Source organism: Montipora capricornis, chromosome 6 (genome assembly GCF_036669925.1).
Source record: "Montipora capricornis isolate CH-2021 chromosome 6, ASM3666992v2, whole genome shotgun sequence".
Lineage (NCBI taxonomy): Eukaryota > Metazoa > Cnidaria > Anthozoa > Scleractinia > Acroporidae > Montipora > Montipora capricornis.
The window spans coordinates 1,285,449-1,302,948 of record NC_090888.1 but is presented as its reverse complement, the minus strand read 5'-3'; the positions used below and the strand labels follow the sequence as shown (position 1 = coordinate 1,302,948).

General features: G+C 39.2%; 1 protein-coding gene across 2 annotated transcripts in view; it reads left to right on the top strand.

The window, feature by feature from the left end:
• Positions 1 to 1,539: 1,539 nt before the first annotated feature.
• LOC138051167 (sterile alpha motif domain-containing protein 11-like) overlaps positions 1,540 to 17,500 on the top strand; it is a 20,326-nt gene continuing 4,365 nt past the window's right edge. The window contains exons 1-3 of one of the 2 annotated variants that reach the window (XM_068897328.1): positions 1,540 to 1,801; positions 10,437 to 11,283; positions 13,652 to 14,015. In XM_068897328.1, coding sequence (XP_068753429.1) covers positions 10,666 to 11,283; positions 13,652 to 14,015 — 982 coding nt within the window. In that variant the 5' untranslated portion in view covers positions 1,540 to 1,801; positions 10,437 to 10,665. Of the gene's footprint in view, positions 1,802 to 10,436; positions 11,284 to 12,652; positions 12,734 to 13,651; positions 14,016 to 17,500 lie in introns of those variants that run through there. The other variant, XM_068897326.1, reaches the window with a different exon arrangement.

Below are 17,500 nucleotides of genomic sequence, written 5' to 3'. Positions count from 1 at the left end.
TTGTGTATTGTTTTAACGAAAGAAAGACGTTTTGACTACTTCACTTTAAATATAAAATAGTCTAAGACAAAAGGCCTCCAGCGAAGAAGACAGTGTTAATTATAATAATATATGTCGAAGAAAGTCAAAGAGCTTTACTGCCAGGAGGTATTCCCAAAAGTTCTGGGAATTTGTCAGGGCAGGGATCCCCACAAGTGCGTAGGGTTGCAGGAACCGAAACTGAAAAAAGGGCCACCGTAAGTTGACTCAGATCCCATTTCCTTTTATACGAAACTGATGGCCAGATGGATTATTTCCACTGATGAACTCTGAGTGAAAGGAATGATCATGGAGGCTAAACAACGTTCCCGATAATTCTGTTCAATATTTCAAGGAAATATAGCTGCAAATTATTTACCACCCACGATAATAGAACACCATAGACGAAAGAAAGAGCTTCACGTCCAAACGTGCATTTGATGTCTCACTTTTCACTCAAGAGAATATGGGGAGCAGGGACGGATCTAGGGGAGAGGGCGAAGGGGGTGCGCAATTTCCCTCCCCCTCCCCCCCCTTGAGATGACGTGTGGCTTTCTAATACAAGTGGTATTCTGCAAAAAATAAAAAAACCTCACCAGTCAGCTGCGCCATTCCTTAGTGGTGCACCCCCTCCTAAAAAAATCCTGGATCCGCCCCTGGGGAGTTTTATTCTGTGTCCTGGGGGAGGGGGTCAGGGGGACTTAACGCTATTAAGTGACGGGTGGAAGAAAACGACCTTTGGACTAAAACTTCCCGGAGACTGAAAAGTACTTGCACGCGAAAGGAAGTTTAAAGATGCAAATCACTCTTACAATTTAATGTGGAATGGTCTGTGACATTTTTATCTAAACTCGTCGCATGAGTTTTTCGATATCAGAGCAACTTGTCTTCCCTGAGAGTTTTTTTGCACTTTCAGTTGAACGCGTAATGATTTGTTGAATGTTAAATTATTTGATATTTTCCTGAATCGAATAAAACTGTCGCTTGACATTCGATTGCGAGGGCAGGAAATGCCCATATGTTTGCTCACAAGAAATAAATACGGGCCGGATCAAGGAATTTAATTGATTGATAGGGCGACAATTTTTACACCTCTGCACTCAGCATGACTGACATTTCATAATTCTTGTTTTGCTGAAAAAAACATAGCGCGTATTGTAGCTAAAACCATGCAAGAACACAGTGGTGGGTACGATATGTTTTGCCGTAATTTAACGACTGGCCGCCAACGAGAGCGCGGCCATCGAAACAAACGGCGCTAATGTGATTGGTCGCCACTTTACAAGCAGAACTTTTGCGATCACGGCGGACGATCATTTACGCACGAATAGTTTCGTAGAAGGTGCCAGAGCGATGTGTGAAGAGGTGAAGAATAATCCGCAAACAAAGAAAACACAATCGAAGGAGTTTTGTAAGGCAATCACACGTAGCAACAGACAAGTTCTTTGCGGAGTTCATTGTTTTTATAAGTTCAAGACAGCTGTTATGACGTCAATAGTCCGTGTGAGCGAGGCGCGATGAACACTCGGACATGTGAAAGTCACTCCGCCGTGTCGTGTCGTGTCATTCCTTCACGCGCGCGCCGCAGTCTCTGACATTGGATATGAATCGAATCAAAAATCTTCAGGATATTTGATTAGGCTCCAAAACGAAACCAGAGGTTGCGCAATGTTCATCAAATTCTTTTCTTCGGAATCATCAGATTAATTTCAATACACAGCCTCGTGGCGAAGACAGGTCCGAAAGTTAAACTGCCGCCGTTTTGTTCGCCATATTGAGCCAGGTATGTTAGTGCATTGAATTTGGTAAAAAGCGTTGTATGCGTGAGGTATTGCCACGAGCCCTGCCATTTGGAAATTTTAGGTTTGGGCCGATTGCTGGGAATCTCTATGCAGCGAAACGCAACAATTTCAGATTATGGTTTCCCCAGGAGGTAGTTGTGACTTTTAATTTTCATTTAAATATTATTTTGAGAGTCATTTAAAAAGCAGAGATCAGAAATCAATACTTAAGAATTCAAATTTAAAACAAGCCTTACCGGCTGCGATATTGAACATTTTCCTGGAGTCCTCTCATTTTCTGCGTCAGATATTACAATTCGGTCGTTATGTATACCACGTTGAACGTTCGAAGTGCTTGCAAATATCATTTTTGCATTTTAGCGGAACATGCTAGAAACTTACTTAGGCACTGAGCTGCAGTCAAATTTTTTGGCAATAAGTTGCGTCAAACGGTTTAAATCATGAATCAAACTGTATCTGAATTCATTTGAGGAACTTTGATGTCTTCCTTCCGCAGTCATTTCAAATATCACTGCAGGGGGACTGTGTCCCGCCCAAAAAATTGAAAGGTTGCAAACGCGCATCGACTGGCATTTGTCTGGTAATGAAAAGGCAAGCGAATCTCTTCTAGCGAACTGTAGTAAAGTTTGTTTACTAACAATGAAATTTTTTTTTTCTTCGCAACGCAATCGGAAGGTTCATGAATTTTCCATCATTGTTCCAGACAAGAGCATTGATGGGTATTGGTGGTTCCGCTACACTGGAACAGCAGCACTAAAATATTCATAAATCGCTGCTAATGTTGCAGCTCTTAGCAGTACCTGTCTTAAAATAAGCGACCTGTTAGTAATAGCTAATTGTGGATCCTTCCTTTTGAAAACAGCAAACAACAACATTACAAGGTAACATTTCAAACGGTGCTTCCAACAAACGGTTGTTTGTCGGAAGCACTTTCAAGGGGCATTTTAGTTCCTACAATCTCGTAACCAATCTTTTCAAACGGAATGCTAAAAGAAAAATATAACATTCTCGTCACATTTAAGCCACATTCGATTTCATTCTCCAGTAAAGAGAATCTCAACTTTGCTGTTGGTTGCAACGTGGGCATGACTATTGTGTTCAGCATATCTTATTTCGTCTTCTTCCTCTCAGCTATTTATTTCCAGTTATTCAATCGATTTATAGACAGTACTGATTTGCTTTTTGTTTTGTTAAAACCGGATCGAGTATAAAATTTCTTGAAGATATTATCAACGGTGTTTAAATCTTAGATATAAACAATCACGGGAAAGAGCTCGAGTTAATTGACCTCAGTAATTTTCCCTTACAACTGACTATTCCTGATATAGACAACAAGCTTGACTGTCAAAGTCTTTAGTCTCAACATTGCTATATTTATTTTCTTATCGAGAACAAAGGTTTTGGATGCAATTCCCTACATTTAATATTAATGAAATAAAGCGTTTAGACCCTGAACGTTTCTTTTGGGTATGTACATAATTTTATCCATGATATCAGGTAAGTAGTTGCAGTTCTGAGAGGAAGATTCCCTTGATTTCGTTTTCAATCTTGAATCTTTCGCAAAAATCTGACTCTTTGCAAGTACTAAGAATGGAAAATGGCAATCTTTTCATTAAAGGCAAGAATATGTTTTTATCCCCTTTGTCATTAGAGGGTGAAGTTGAATCACTGTCTATGTACAAATGAAATCTCCTTATACCCCAAAAACATTTTAAAAAGAACAACGTCACTGCTGATTACCCCTTTATCTAGTTTATTCTATGTTATACATTTTGCTGGTAGAAATTTCTTAAAGACCCACCACCATGGCATCTTTATCAAAAGCGATATCTATTTTAGAGCCGCAATATTTTTATTGCACTTTTACGAGATTTCGTTTGGGAAGTCAGCGGGAAAGAACACACAGAATACCTCTAGAAAACTGGTGACACGGAACAACGGACGAGTTATTGCACAAAACTTGCTTTACATTCACGCAATTACTGTGAGAAATCCCATCATGTCGCGGAAAAACCCTCCTTGCGTCCTCTCTTGTAAACATCTACGGATTTCTTCGCATAAAAGTGTGCTCTCCGGAGCTACATTGTAGTTCGGTACTTTTCAATGGCAACTCAACTGCTATTTTCAAACGACCTCACTTGATGACTGGATACAACTCACCATCGCTTTCATTTTTATTGAAATATTAATAAGAGTTCATATTGTAGAAGCGATTCAAATACTGATTCAAAACTTGGGAACGATTCGTAAAGAACAATAACAGCGCTATGGCAAAGTTCTGCTCAACGTACGAAGGTGGGACAGGTTGGCAGTCTATTGAATTGTGCTGGAAAGAACTGAAACTAGCATCACTATTGAACCTCTTACAGTTAAAACGACAGCTGCACTATTGATTAGCAAGCGGACAAGCGGACGAATCCACGGAGTCCTCAGATACTGTAGCCTGGTTTAGTTTAGCCAAGTTAAACACCAACTCTGCTCTGTCGCTTTTGAGGTCAACCCCCTAGTCCACATCTGGCGATCAATATGTACAGTAATATTTCGAATCGTAGAACAACTTATGCATGTGAAGATAAAACCGTAGTTTAGGATTTCATCTCGTTGTACTGTACCATCGGACTGCAAGCTACGTATTGAACCGTGTGAATGCTCGTTTCGCAAGATGTCACACAGTTTAGCTCAAATACTTGCATTCACGGCGAGAGTTGACACCAGTGATCCTTTTAGGTCTCCAGTGTTCACTTTGAATTGAAGATAATTATGGCTACTGTCTTGATTGTGTCGTGTTTTAAAGAAGAGAGATGACAATGCATGGATATATACAACTGAATGCTGTGAAGGTGTAGCCGGAATGTATCATGAAATTTTGGTGAGAGATCCTTGCAAGTCAGATCGTAAACTTGACCTACAATCAGGTGTGAGAAGGTTAAGAAGAAGCCATTATTGCCTTGAGGAGGTAAAAAATCTCGAAAGTCATCCAGTCATTCAACTACATCGTCGAGCCTACAGGCACGTGCCATATTAAGAAAAGGTAAGTTGCAACGTATTAAGTTTCACAGCCTTTTCGTTGCAGATGGCAAATAGAGTATTATGCCGTCTTGTGCGGACCCCGGCAGATGGTCGAGTTTCGGGAAGTAGTTCATGTCACCGAAGGGCGAGTCAATTAAGTAACTTCTCAACGGCTGGCATAAAAGAACCTTTTTACAAAATATTGATAGTATTCTCACATATACAGAGAATTTGTATATATTACGTTGCATTTAAGTTCGGGGGACTCAAAATTGAACAACATATGACAACAAATTGCAAAGGCACTGACAAAAATTAACCAAATGAAATTATTCATCTGCCATGAATCTCTTATGTTAATTTGTCCTGGAATGAATGAATATATGATGCTAAGCCCATGGTGTGCCATATTAACGAATTGCTTCAATGCTGCAAGCATACCTCAATATGACACGTTCACACGCTTTTTGACAAACCACAAAATGTAAAGTCTCATTACATTTCGCGAAACTTAGTTCTAGTGAAAGTAAGTTTCATTAAGGCAGTTTCTACACTAAGGATTTTGGAAAGAGCCCTTCGTGTTTAAACCTGTGTTGCATTGAGAAGCCAAACAAAACTGAAACTGATCGTTTCCTGAAATTTGAGAGGAAAGCTTGTCTCATAGTCCGGCTTCCAATGTTTGAAAATCACCATGCAAAGTATTACAGTTTCTTCAGTGCTCAATGATCGCTTGAAAACTGAGCAGGAAAAAATGGTTTAAAGGGTGGGAAATTTACCGTCGTCTGATGCCGGAATCATTCTACTTCGGAGCTATGCTGTAAGTCCAAAGTTGGAGAAAGACCAAAAAAAATTGATTCAGTTTCCTGTCCGCTACCTTAAGATCAGCTTTGCTAGCAGCGAAACTAGCACTGAGCCAACTTTTGCGAAAATAAGTATGAGAAAGAGAAAGTTGAGTGTACGAATTTCAACTGTTGCAACTGGACAATCCTGTGTTAATGAATTGGAATCGCGGATTGAAAAGGTTGATCAGATTGAAATGACTGCGTTCTAGTTTCAATGGACCTCTGTTAAAATGAAATGAGAAGATTAAAAATTGGGTGCAATGTTTTGCACCACCTCTTGACATTTGTTACCGAACATTGCCTTGTACTCTTGACAAAATCAGGCAATTTATAAATGTATCAACTTTAAAACAATCTCCAAAAAGGCGAGCTTGTTTGGATGAAGAAGAAGACTGCAAGACTGAAGATCTTCCGTCTTCCGAAGACTAGACAATTGTCTAAGAACAAATTGCCAAAATATATCTGCCTTATTTTTTATTTTAAAATCTAGACCTTCCTTTAATTGTGATCGGAAAACGTTTCCTTTAAAACAAGGTTGATTTATGTACCAAAAACTTGTTATCATTTCAAGTACAAAGCCGCCTTTTGTGAACCGCGCCCACCAGTTTCCGACTTATATGTCCCTGTCGTAAAAAGTATTTCCGGTCACGCAAATTCAAGGTCAATTTTAAAAACGAAGGACATGTGGAATATACCACTTACATACAGACCAAAATCCAGACTGTTGTAAACTCGGCTGGTTTTGAAAATTTTGGTTCATGCGCAAATAACATGAATATTGTGTTGGAAGAGACATAGTTCGCTTTGAGCTGCCCGCTGAATTCAAAATTTGTGGAATCGAACAACAACTTAATAATTAATGTACCAGTAAATAAAAGGAAGACAGGCTGGCGAAATACCGTGAGGTACTAGAAAAAGAGTGGAACCACACCTAAACAAATCGAGGTCGAGTAGAATTCTCTTTCAAGAGCTCTGCATTTTCTATATTTTGATAGAATGATAACATCCAAACACAGAGAACCCTGGAAGTCAGGGAACAAATGTGCTCACTGTGGCGCGTCATAACCATCTCAGACATGTCTGGCCTCCAACACCTTACTGAAATTTCAAATGAGTTGGCAAACATGCCATCACCAGGGACATTTATTTTGGAAAATAAAATCCCTATCAGGATTCAGTCGATTTAAGCCTTCAAAAAGATTTTTAGCTTTCTGTTTGACTCGAATCTAAAGCACTTAAATATTAAAATTCAAAACAGCAGATCGAAGTCTTGACACGTTAAGATAATGAACTGCAATTGTGCTATCAATAGGTCCGCAACGGGTATTTTTAAGGATAAAACTGACGAGATGGATGTCTCAGAAAAAATAAGTACACTTAGTTAGCGGGAAAAAGCACACCTCATAATAAATTTTCAAGGAAAGGCTTTTGTACGATTTCTCTGTAATATGATCCAAAAATTGTTGGAAAAACGAGTCCAGTCAAAATTTTCAATCAAAATTCTATGTTTTAAAAATTAACGGACAGTGCGCATAATTGAAGGCAAAAAGAAGTGATTCGTACAATGCCCATCTTCATCTACCCTAGCGAAAATTAAACACAACCTCAAATCTTTTCACAACAAACCACATTTTCAGTATTCATTTGTTTTTACTCGACGAACTTGATTCGACGAAGGCCGAATCTCAATTTTTGTAAAAATGTCGCACCATTTTTGCTTGACAAGTCACCTGTGACTATTGTGACTAAATGAAAAGGTAAACTTATGTGGTGATGGGCATGTACACTTTTCTTTGTTAAACAAATGATGATTTTACTGGCAAAAACGTCAAGAGTCGAATAATCTGAATTTTGAGATACACAAGAGAAGCATGTTTTACAAGTATGACTTACTTATTTACGAGTTGTCCAGCTCAAGCTGCGAACTTAAATATCATAACCAACGACCACAGCTGTATGGAACAAGAACAACCTGGTATTGCGGGTGAATAAGGATTTTAGTATTGCAAGTTGTCCCTTCTCGTACAACCTCAAAACTTGCTTCGAAGTTTAGTGTTATTTTCTTTTGGTTTGGGTGAGAATATTTAAAAGTTTGCCGGTGAATGAGTCTGCCCAACACGATTGCACGACATTTCAAGAGACGCAGGACACCACCTACCCTTTAACTAACCATTCGAATTCTTTGTTTGAAGCACCAGTTGCTTGTCTAGCCCAGCATTAACCGTCCGAATATTATTAAGAGCTAATAATTATAGCGGCCAAATCGCAGCTGGGGCCCCGTTTAAAGAGCAGGCACAGCAGTGATGAAGTTCCTGTTCATCCTGCAAAATGTGTGACGTGTCGAGCTTGTTGTTTTAGACTGTTTTAGTTCGTGTATGAGGAATAATTTACAGTAATTCACTTCTCGTGGAAAAGATAGTTATTTATTCGAAGTCGAGAATCTTTTACTGGAAGTAAAGCAAAGTATTGTTGTTAAACTAATCCTTAATACAACAGCTCCTAAACAATTAGAGTGAGCTATGTGACAGGTGAATGTGCAGTTTGGAGTCACAGCTGGAAGACTTGGAATACCACACTGCTCATTTGTGGCACTTCAGGGCTTTTATTGCAAAATCAAAACAACACACGTTTGCCGAAGATGTGCCGCGACCTGATAATCTTCAATTCAGTGTTGTGTCGCGCAACTGGTTTGAAATGTTAAGGTACATGATAAAATCGCTGTCTCTTTTTTCTTCCATTGGTCACTTCTTCTCATTCAAGTAACTTATTTTCTAGGGATTTAATGCCGTATAAAAACCAGTTCGGGTGCATGGTTTACACTGTCGCTCACTTATTTAAAATCACACAATTGACGTTTATATTTGCTGGAATTATACTGCAAGCAGCCGTCGCCTCTACAAGTGCAAGCGCTAAGAGATTTATGTACAACTAAGGACAAAATAAATGGCTCAGTGAATATCGTTCTGAAAGACAAGGATTTCATAAAATGTAACCTACCTCCGAATGTTAGCAAATTGCTGGCTGGATTTAAAAGGTTTGATTCTGGGAAAAAGACGAAGGATCTTTTGAGTCTTTTGACAAAACTGACAAGTCAAAGGTCGCCGATTGTGGCCTCCTCGCCGTTTACACGGCAGACAAAATGGCCAAGGCTTCCGTCGCGCAAGTAGTTGGTGTCATCGCCTATTTGTAAGGTTTGAATGAGCATGTCGAAGATTATAAGATTTCAGTTTCTTGGTCGTCGAGTTCCATGGAATGTTCTTTCCCAATAGTGTAACTGCAAAACTTGTTAGTTTGTGCGTTACACTGGTTTCATACTATGTGCCTAGTTGAAATCCATCTTCGGTTGTTAATATTTCCATGATTAAAACACTTAAATGATCCATTTTGCGGCTGTTTTAACACTTTTTAGACAGTTGCACCCAATACTAAATGGAAGCAGGAGCCAATATGCATCCCAACTACAGTACATGCATGTATCTAATACGGCATTCGAAATAACTGCAGCTGATGAGACTTCCAAAAATGTACGACGCAGGGTAGCCAAGCTATCGGAGCTATAGCTTTGTTCGGACTCGTTCTAAGTTCAGAGCATTTTGATACTGTTTATGCGGAACTTACAATTCATTTATTTGTATGCAGGTTAATTTTTTAATTTCTCTGCGGACTTTAATTGCCACTGGTAGTCTCACACCTATTGTAACAGAAACTCTAGCGTCGAGCCAAAATCCGGTCAAACAGGAATTAATCCACAAAGGGAAGCAGTATATTCTTGGCGACCTTGGCGTCGCACATAAACTTTTATATCGTTAGGTTTGATATCGTTTGAACAGGAAGCGAATGGAACTAGCAATTCATTGCGTCGATCAATATTTATGCCCTGTCGCGTGTTCATAGCGATGTTAACCCTTGTTCGTCATTTTATTCCAGTAAATAACATTCAAGCAAGAATTCGCTCTATTCATTGAAAACAACTAGGTACTAATAAACTTATTCATTCCGCCTCATTTCTGGTTGGGTGTTATCGGCTTTAATTTCTGACGGTTTATTTTCGTCCACTTACGAGGTTGCGAAATCGCTCGGAAACCACTGTTCAAATTCTAGTCAAAAACGTTTCCGAAATGTTGCAATCTCTTTTTCGATCGTTCTTGCAGTCGCCGTTTTTTGTCACCAATGGGAAATTTATTATTTAAAAAATGGAGTCAACTTTATCATATCTCCAGTTTAGTTCAGTTTAGTCTTGAGCATTTGCGTGGGAAGCAATGACGTCATCTCCCTCGGAGCACAATGGTTTGATTATAAATTTTTCGATCGTACGTGTACATGAATTATTCACGTGTCTGATAACACACAACACGAACCCCACTGTTGGCGAAGATCATAATTTTCTTCATCTACAGACGGAAAAATTGACTTAAGCATTTCAAAAAGAAAAAACTTTCTGTTTTGCATCGACCGTATAGCTTTCACATCCAGTCGGCTGAGCATTGACGTAATTAATTTAATACTTATACAGATGAAAATGAGAGGAAGTTAAAAAGTTAAAATTTTAGTTTAAAAAGCATAAGGTTGCAAATCTACCCTTTCTTTGTGTTTTATTATTTACACGCCCCAACGAGCAAATGAAAGACGAATTTTAATTTTTGTTTTCCTAAATTTGCTCGCAGACATAAATTTAGTGTTCAAATGCCGTAATCGTAGACTTGATGTTTATTTCTATGCTCGCTACTTATTGGTCGATTTAATGATTAGCGTTCCACTCCGACAGGTCGCTAACCAATCAGACTTGTGGGATGTCAGCAGGGTAAGACGTCAAATAAAAAGCGCCAAGGTTGTCGCCGACAGACGGCAGTTTGCTGGTCGCCGGTGTCGCCTCGCGATAACACACAAACGCCGCGCATCTTCGTCACAAATGGTAAATTTCGAGGAAATTGCTGCCACTGGCTTCACAGTTCTTTGCCTGGATCTGTTACTTGTTTGTGCGCGAGAATGTGAATATGTCTGTGAATGAGCAGTTGGAACAGGCTGCTTCAAGGGACACAAGCGCCGGTTTATTGCATGCTAATGAACTTACGACACTCAACCAGAACCTTGGCTCCGGATACAAACGTGACGGCCCTCACGAACTTAATTCCAACGGCGGCTCTTCTGTGCCAATGCCTGCGTTGAGTCAGAATTCCACTTCTGTGGTCGCCACAGGATCGCCTCGCACCGCTTTCACACACTCAGATCAGTCCAACTTCAATGTAAAAACTGAACCAAGCGATTTCGCTCAAAAAATTATCAGCGAACCACTTCCCTTTGATGTAAGCAACGAACGGGCGCCAGCGGATGGCATAACGGAAGAACCCTTGGAAATACAATGCGGCGAGAACGCAGCACTTCTTTACGTATCCAAGTTATGCCAAGGGAGCAAAGGGCCTTGTATTTTATTTCAAGGAGAGTGGCTGACTCCAAATGAACTACAGTATATCAGTGGACGAGAAACGGCCAAAGACTGGAAAAGAAGCATCCGCTATAAAGGAAAATCTCTAAAAAGTTTGATTGCACGCGGACTTATCAAAGTTCATCCTCCAATTTGTGATTGCCTCGGATGCAGAATTTCATCACCAGTGGTAAGCAATTAGTGTTTAATTATATATCTCAATAAATGCCTGATCGTAAAATATTTTATTTTAAAATTTCAGTTCTCCGCGAACATGCCTTATCTAAATTTAAAATTATGCCCTGCGAGAAATGTAAATCATCCAATCTTTCTTAGCTATTGAAGAATAAATGACCTGAAATATTGCATAGTTCTTTTGAATTTTTTTTTTTTTTGTCGCCTGATCTTTTGTTCTTTTCAGCGTGGTGGAGTTCTACTGTATCTGGTTGTATCGTGGCTTCAATATCGGTCCGCAAAATGCTCTTTTAAAAAGTCAGCTATTATCCCTCTTCAAGTTGTCTGATTATGTCATAACGGCCGTTGTTGTCAAAACAATTAAACTACGCTAAAAAATTCAACTGCATTTTGCTCGGACGAGAAGTTATGCGATTTTTTTCCCACAGTTTAAAAAATTCGCGAACATTTTCTCGATAATAAATGACACTGTTGAATATTGACAAATTCTGAGAGAACGTACAGATCGTCTGGTATTTATTTGCCATCACCTTTAAGGTGACGGCATAAGGCGGGGATAATATTAACAGTTTAGAGAAACAATGACTCTTGAAAGGGACGCACGAATTCTCTGTCTTATCAAATCCCAGGTACACAGCTGAAGTTATCCTTGCGGTTGATTTTAGCTTACAGAAGTATTTTTTTTCGGCTTAGGGGTAAAGGTGTTTTGTCTGCAACACTGTTGGTTTAGGTCTCTCTTTTGTTCAACGGTGTTTCACCTTTGTTATCAAGGTACGCAAGTTTCTGGTGCTGGAAAATGAAAAGATCGCTGTGTTTTCTTTATCTACTAGACCATAAATATGTGCGCGACTCGGAAGCTACTTTGGATGAAGACGCAGAAATGCACAGCGTGCGCGTAGCGAAAAGACTTTGCACTTCGAGAACACCTTGACAAGCCGCGCACAATGCGCTTTGTTTGGACGAATCCAATCATTTCCGGACAAAAATAGCGCGCGCAAACCGGGAAACGAGTCAACTTAAGGCAACCGCGTCCAAATTATCTCAGCACACTACCATTTAACATCGATAAATTTATGGCTCATACCTACAATGGATTTTACTTTTGAAAATGTGGGTTTTTCCTAATTTTTTTCTCTTGGAGTGCTGCTGTATTTATTTAGCATCGCTGACAATGCGAAATATCCGACAGCTACCTCCGTATCGCTCACGTGCTAAATACCTAGGAGATGCCCAATGAACAAAAAGACAGGAAATCAAAGGGCAATAAGAGGAGCTGAATTAGCGTTAATTAATGAAGCTTGCGTACTGAGGTCAAAAGTCACGATAAAACATGGCTTTGCTCAAGTACCTTCTATATGTTTTAGACACCGGGCAAATTTTATCACGTACGCAGCATTGTCAAGCGTGTTCTTGGCACAGACAGGGCGGGAAATCATCAACACAAAGTTAGTGAACATTTTATCAAGCTAAAGCGCTGTTAATATCCTTTCTTTACACTTTGAAGAAAATCCTGTTTTAGGCGGCGACACATTTCTCCTCGCATTGCGAAAGGTGTAAACGGAAATTAATGGCGTTGGATAATTACCCGGGACCTTGGCCCGTATCAATCAATTATTCCGCTTCGTACTTCGTGTAATATTAGTCCTGGGTGTTATCTTTTGTTTGAGCAGGGAGTTTTGTAAACATTGCGCTTTCATCAAGCGGGAAACGGTTACCTCTGTGACGTTTTCCCATACGTTTATTTCGATAACGATTAACGGCTGTTCGTTTCGAATATTGCAATGTATCACAAATGAAGCGATCAATTAATTTCAAAAGCGGCATGGAGGATACGGAATATTGAAGTTACCAGGAGCTCAGTGTCGCATTCTGTGAGCTAAAAACTGATCAATTCCTTGAAATATCGTTAAACTTTTTCAAGTGTCATAGCACTTCATAGAAATCGTGCACAAAAGCCATATTTTTTTTAAAAATTGCAAATTTCTAGCGTTTTCGACACAGGGATTTAGACACCAAGTTCGTGCTTTGAGTGAATTTATTTAGGACAGAAACAAATTTTGAATGCAAAATAAAATCAGTTAGAGTATTGGAAAAAAGAAACTCGAACTAGTTTGCAGTTTTTAAAGACATCTTTTCTCTTCATTCTGTTTAAGAATGGGCCAGAACAAATTATGTTTACCTTGAAATGATGTTACACAAATATACATTTTAAAGACATGAAGACGACCTAGCAACGCAGGACTTTCTCTTTTACAAAGTGTTCTTTTATGGTTCCGTCATCCGTGAACATCGACTGGGAATTTTATTATTTTGAAATCAATATAATCGCGAAACAGTTCTTTTATATGTGTATCTTGAAACAGAACCGTGGGAGGTTAGCCAGCAAATGCAGTGTATCGTCACCTCCTTCCCCAAATAGAAAGAGAAAGGATTCTGTTAAAGGTATCTGGAGACAAGATGGTTATGCCACAGAGGCCGGATTGGCTCTTGCCGCTGAGGCAAGGCAAAGATCATCGTCAGAAGCTAGCAATTGTATGGGTGGCAGTGGTTTGCGAAACGGCGTAGAGCCAAGAGCATCGCCTGCTGTGGATTCCAATTCGTCTACTGCGTCCGAGTGTTCCGAACCAACCGACGATTGCCCATTTTCTCCCGGTACAGAAGCCAAGCGAGCGCGAAGTTTATCTCCGGTTAGCTCTGCAAAACTTGTGGACATGAAAAGACGAGCAAGTAAGTCAGTTTTATTGCATAATCGTCGGTGTTGACGTTCATCTTTCATAAAACGAGATTTAGCTCTTATTTATGAAAACACAACAATATTTCATTTTTTTCTGGAAATGTTGTTAGGCCCACGTTTTTGTGCTGATCAAATTATTTTTTATATCGAGCGCAAAACGTCTTTTTTTCACTTTTTTGCAATTTATTTTAACGATTATGAAGTGGGGTCTATTTACCAAGTTTCAGGTTTGGATGTTATAAAGAGTAATGGTCTAGATTGGGAGATGCGTTAATTTTGCGGGTATAAATGGCATCCTTTTTCGATTCCCTAGTTACTTGAGCTTTTTTCATGACCTGTGAAAAGATATCTTGTCAATAGCAAATCTTTTTGAGATTTTTGTGTTTACAATACGGTCAGAACCTTCTGATGAATTTTAAACCCAACTTAGCTGTCTCTTTAGAAATCTATTTCATATCTTTTTGATTGGGGACAACATTAAGAGCAAAGCTGAGAGATCTTTCCAACTTGCCTAATACTTCGTGGTGTCTTCCTTGAAGCTAAATTTATTTGGATACAAAGTAATCTGGTAGTATTTTGTGAGGTATTCAAAAACTAGTGCAAGATGTTTGCTTATTCACTCTTGAAGCCATGTGAAGGATCCTGTGATAAATTTTCAGTCATCCCGTAACTCTTGGTCAAATGTAACTTTTCATCCGAAAAACAGCGGAACGTATGGAGAATATATCAGACTTACCTCATGGAACTGCGGACTATAATCTTTGCGAAAGGTCTTCGCATTTAAGGAAGCAACCACAAAGCAGTCGCAAACGGGCCTCGAAGCTATGATATTATTTCGGTCAGAAAATAAGCTACCGTTTATTCGAAGTTCCATCGGTTATCATCTTGGAATGTACAACGAACACATGGCTTGATCATGAGCTAAAATGGTCAAGCAGTGTCAATCGCACGGACATCGGGGGCCGAATCCCGTTAATTAAAGCCTGGGTATTTTCATATTTCCAGGCTGTTTTGCAAGTGCTAAATTCCTAGCTGCAACGTTTTTGGGCCTAAAAAATAATTTGAGCTCTCCCAATCCTTCAAGTATATGACAATTTTAAGAGCAAAATCCTAACAACTGATTCTAAACTGAATGAGATAAAGAGATGCGAGTCCTTGCGTCATCCTATCATTACTTCAATTCGAACTAAATTTAAATACATGTAGCAGAGGGAAGTAAGATCTGCCCTACTTTTTGCGCTTTTAAGCTAATATATCCTCATTGTTTTTTTTTTTTAAACATGTATTACGTAACGAAAAGCCAAGTTTTACTCCGCCTTTGGTAAATTTGTGGTTTTAAGTATACCTTTACTTTGGATACAAGACTAATAGCATTTAATTGGAAGTTACCGAATATTTTATGCAAATAAACTAACAGCTCGTAAATGTCATCTTACTCGCGGCGTCGGTCTTGCATGTTGCATGTTGTTACAACCTGTTTTTTTGTTTATCGTGTTTGCAATACGAGATGAAGGAAATTTCAGTTTTACTGTTTCACGGTTTCAAACTTTCCAAAGTCCACTGTAAGAATATGATCTCATCGTGATATTACAATGTTTTAAAAAGACGGAGAACTTTAATTATCGAAAGTGTATACCATATCTTCAGTTAAATACCTCACCTCTAACTGTGATCGCATATATTTAAGAATTGTACACGATACTCTGATGTTAAACAATTTTCAATTTCCCCTGATCTTTGTCGCCATCCTTCAAATCTGGTAATATGCAGGTTCGAAGGACAAAGATTATTCATATTAACGTGAAATCATTTGTATTAACCTGAGGCGACGTCAATCAAAACTGCGAGCTTCGCCTTGTAATTTAAGTACGAACCCAGTAAAAGACATTTCCTTACTGTCCCTTTTTTTTAGTGGCTGATAGCTTAAGGCCAGGACAGTCGACAACTACTTAACGCGGTAGTTTGTGAAAGAATGCTTGAAAACCTGTATGTTTACTTTTTCCATTGTGTCTTACATATGCCTTCGCATGCAGCGCAAAACAGTGCCCCACCCCTCCCCCACATTAGTTTTTAATTTGGCTTGCTGCTGCGTGAGAAAATGTCTGACGTCATTGCACGATACAAAAGCGATGTTTCTGGGCCGCTGTGTCTAATTTGCAACAAAACATGGTCATTTATTTCGTGCGCTTTTAAGATTAGTTCTCGCTGTTGGTTGTCAGCGTTAAAACCCTTTTCCGGATCTACTTACACCTCGGAAGTACCTTTTGCACGCCACTGCGTGTGAAATTTTAAAATTAGAACGATATAGCGTACAAATATACTTGATTAGTAGCTGCTGCCCGGTCGAGTCCACTTTTGTTTTTTCGCCAATGACAGATGAACTGTCTGTATTGTACATACAAAACTCTAATTGAGAACTCGCTGTGTGATAAATATTGAGAAATTTAAGCAAACTCGAGGAGAATCAATATTTAGCTGTTCAGGTGATTCAGCCCGCGGGGCCAAAATGGGGATTCGACAGCTGCTTTGGTTGCAGACCAGTTCCCACCGTTTTACGGAAAGCTGTCGCATCCCGTCGAGATAACTGACTGAGGCTAAAAAGAAAATTTTAAAAAAAATGCTCTCGGATCCTTCCACCGGAGTGCGCCCTTGTTGCTCGAAGTGCAAGGAACAGATTAAACTTTTCTGCCCTGTTTGACTTAACAGAAATAAAACACAAAATGCTTGTTGATCGGCCTGTAATTGATACCTTGCGCAGGAAGAAGCCTCTCGCGTTGACGTTTCGTTTTCCGTTTCTGGTAGTTTCCAAGAACACGTACGCACAATTCACCGTTCTTGGGGAATCGAGCGTTTCTGAATATGATGAAAAGTTTTTGAAACCGCAGCAGACTAAAATAACATATATTTGGTGAGACTAAATTACTTAAAGAGTACGAGGAAACAGGTCGTTCTCGTGAAAAAAAGAATATTGAAAACAAGACTAAAAATAAGGCCTTGCATGCAAATTGTAAAGATTTCCTTAATTTTTTTTAATTATTGTTCATAATGAAAGATAGTTCTAAAAATAAATTTCTCTTTCGTACAGTCAAAAGATTAATCAAGACCGAAAAAAGCTCCGTTCGAAATTTTACTTTTCTGAGCGGTTAGGTAATGATGGCAATATTTTCCCACTTGTTCCTCTAGCTAATAATAGTAGACTTTACCACACAGTCCGCAGGAAATAAGCTAACGGTTCAATAGTGTTCAGCACCTTCCCTTTGCTCACATTAGGCTTTGGGATTACAGTATTTCGTTTTCTTGGCTCACATACATCTGCAAACGCTTGGTTAAAACAAAACAAAGCAGCATGAAAAAGGGTCAAGTTCGGTTAAAGTGCTGCTTTGCTAATTCTTACCTTGCCTGGTTATTATAGTAACATATTAACGCAGATGAGACAATAATTCTTCAAGTTGTTGTTTTTGTCACGAGGTAGAAGTGT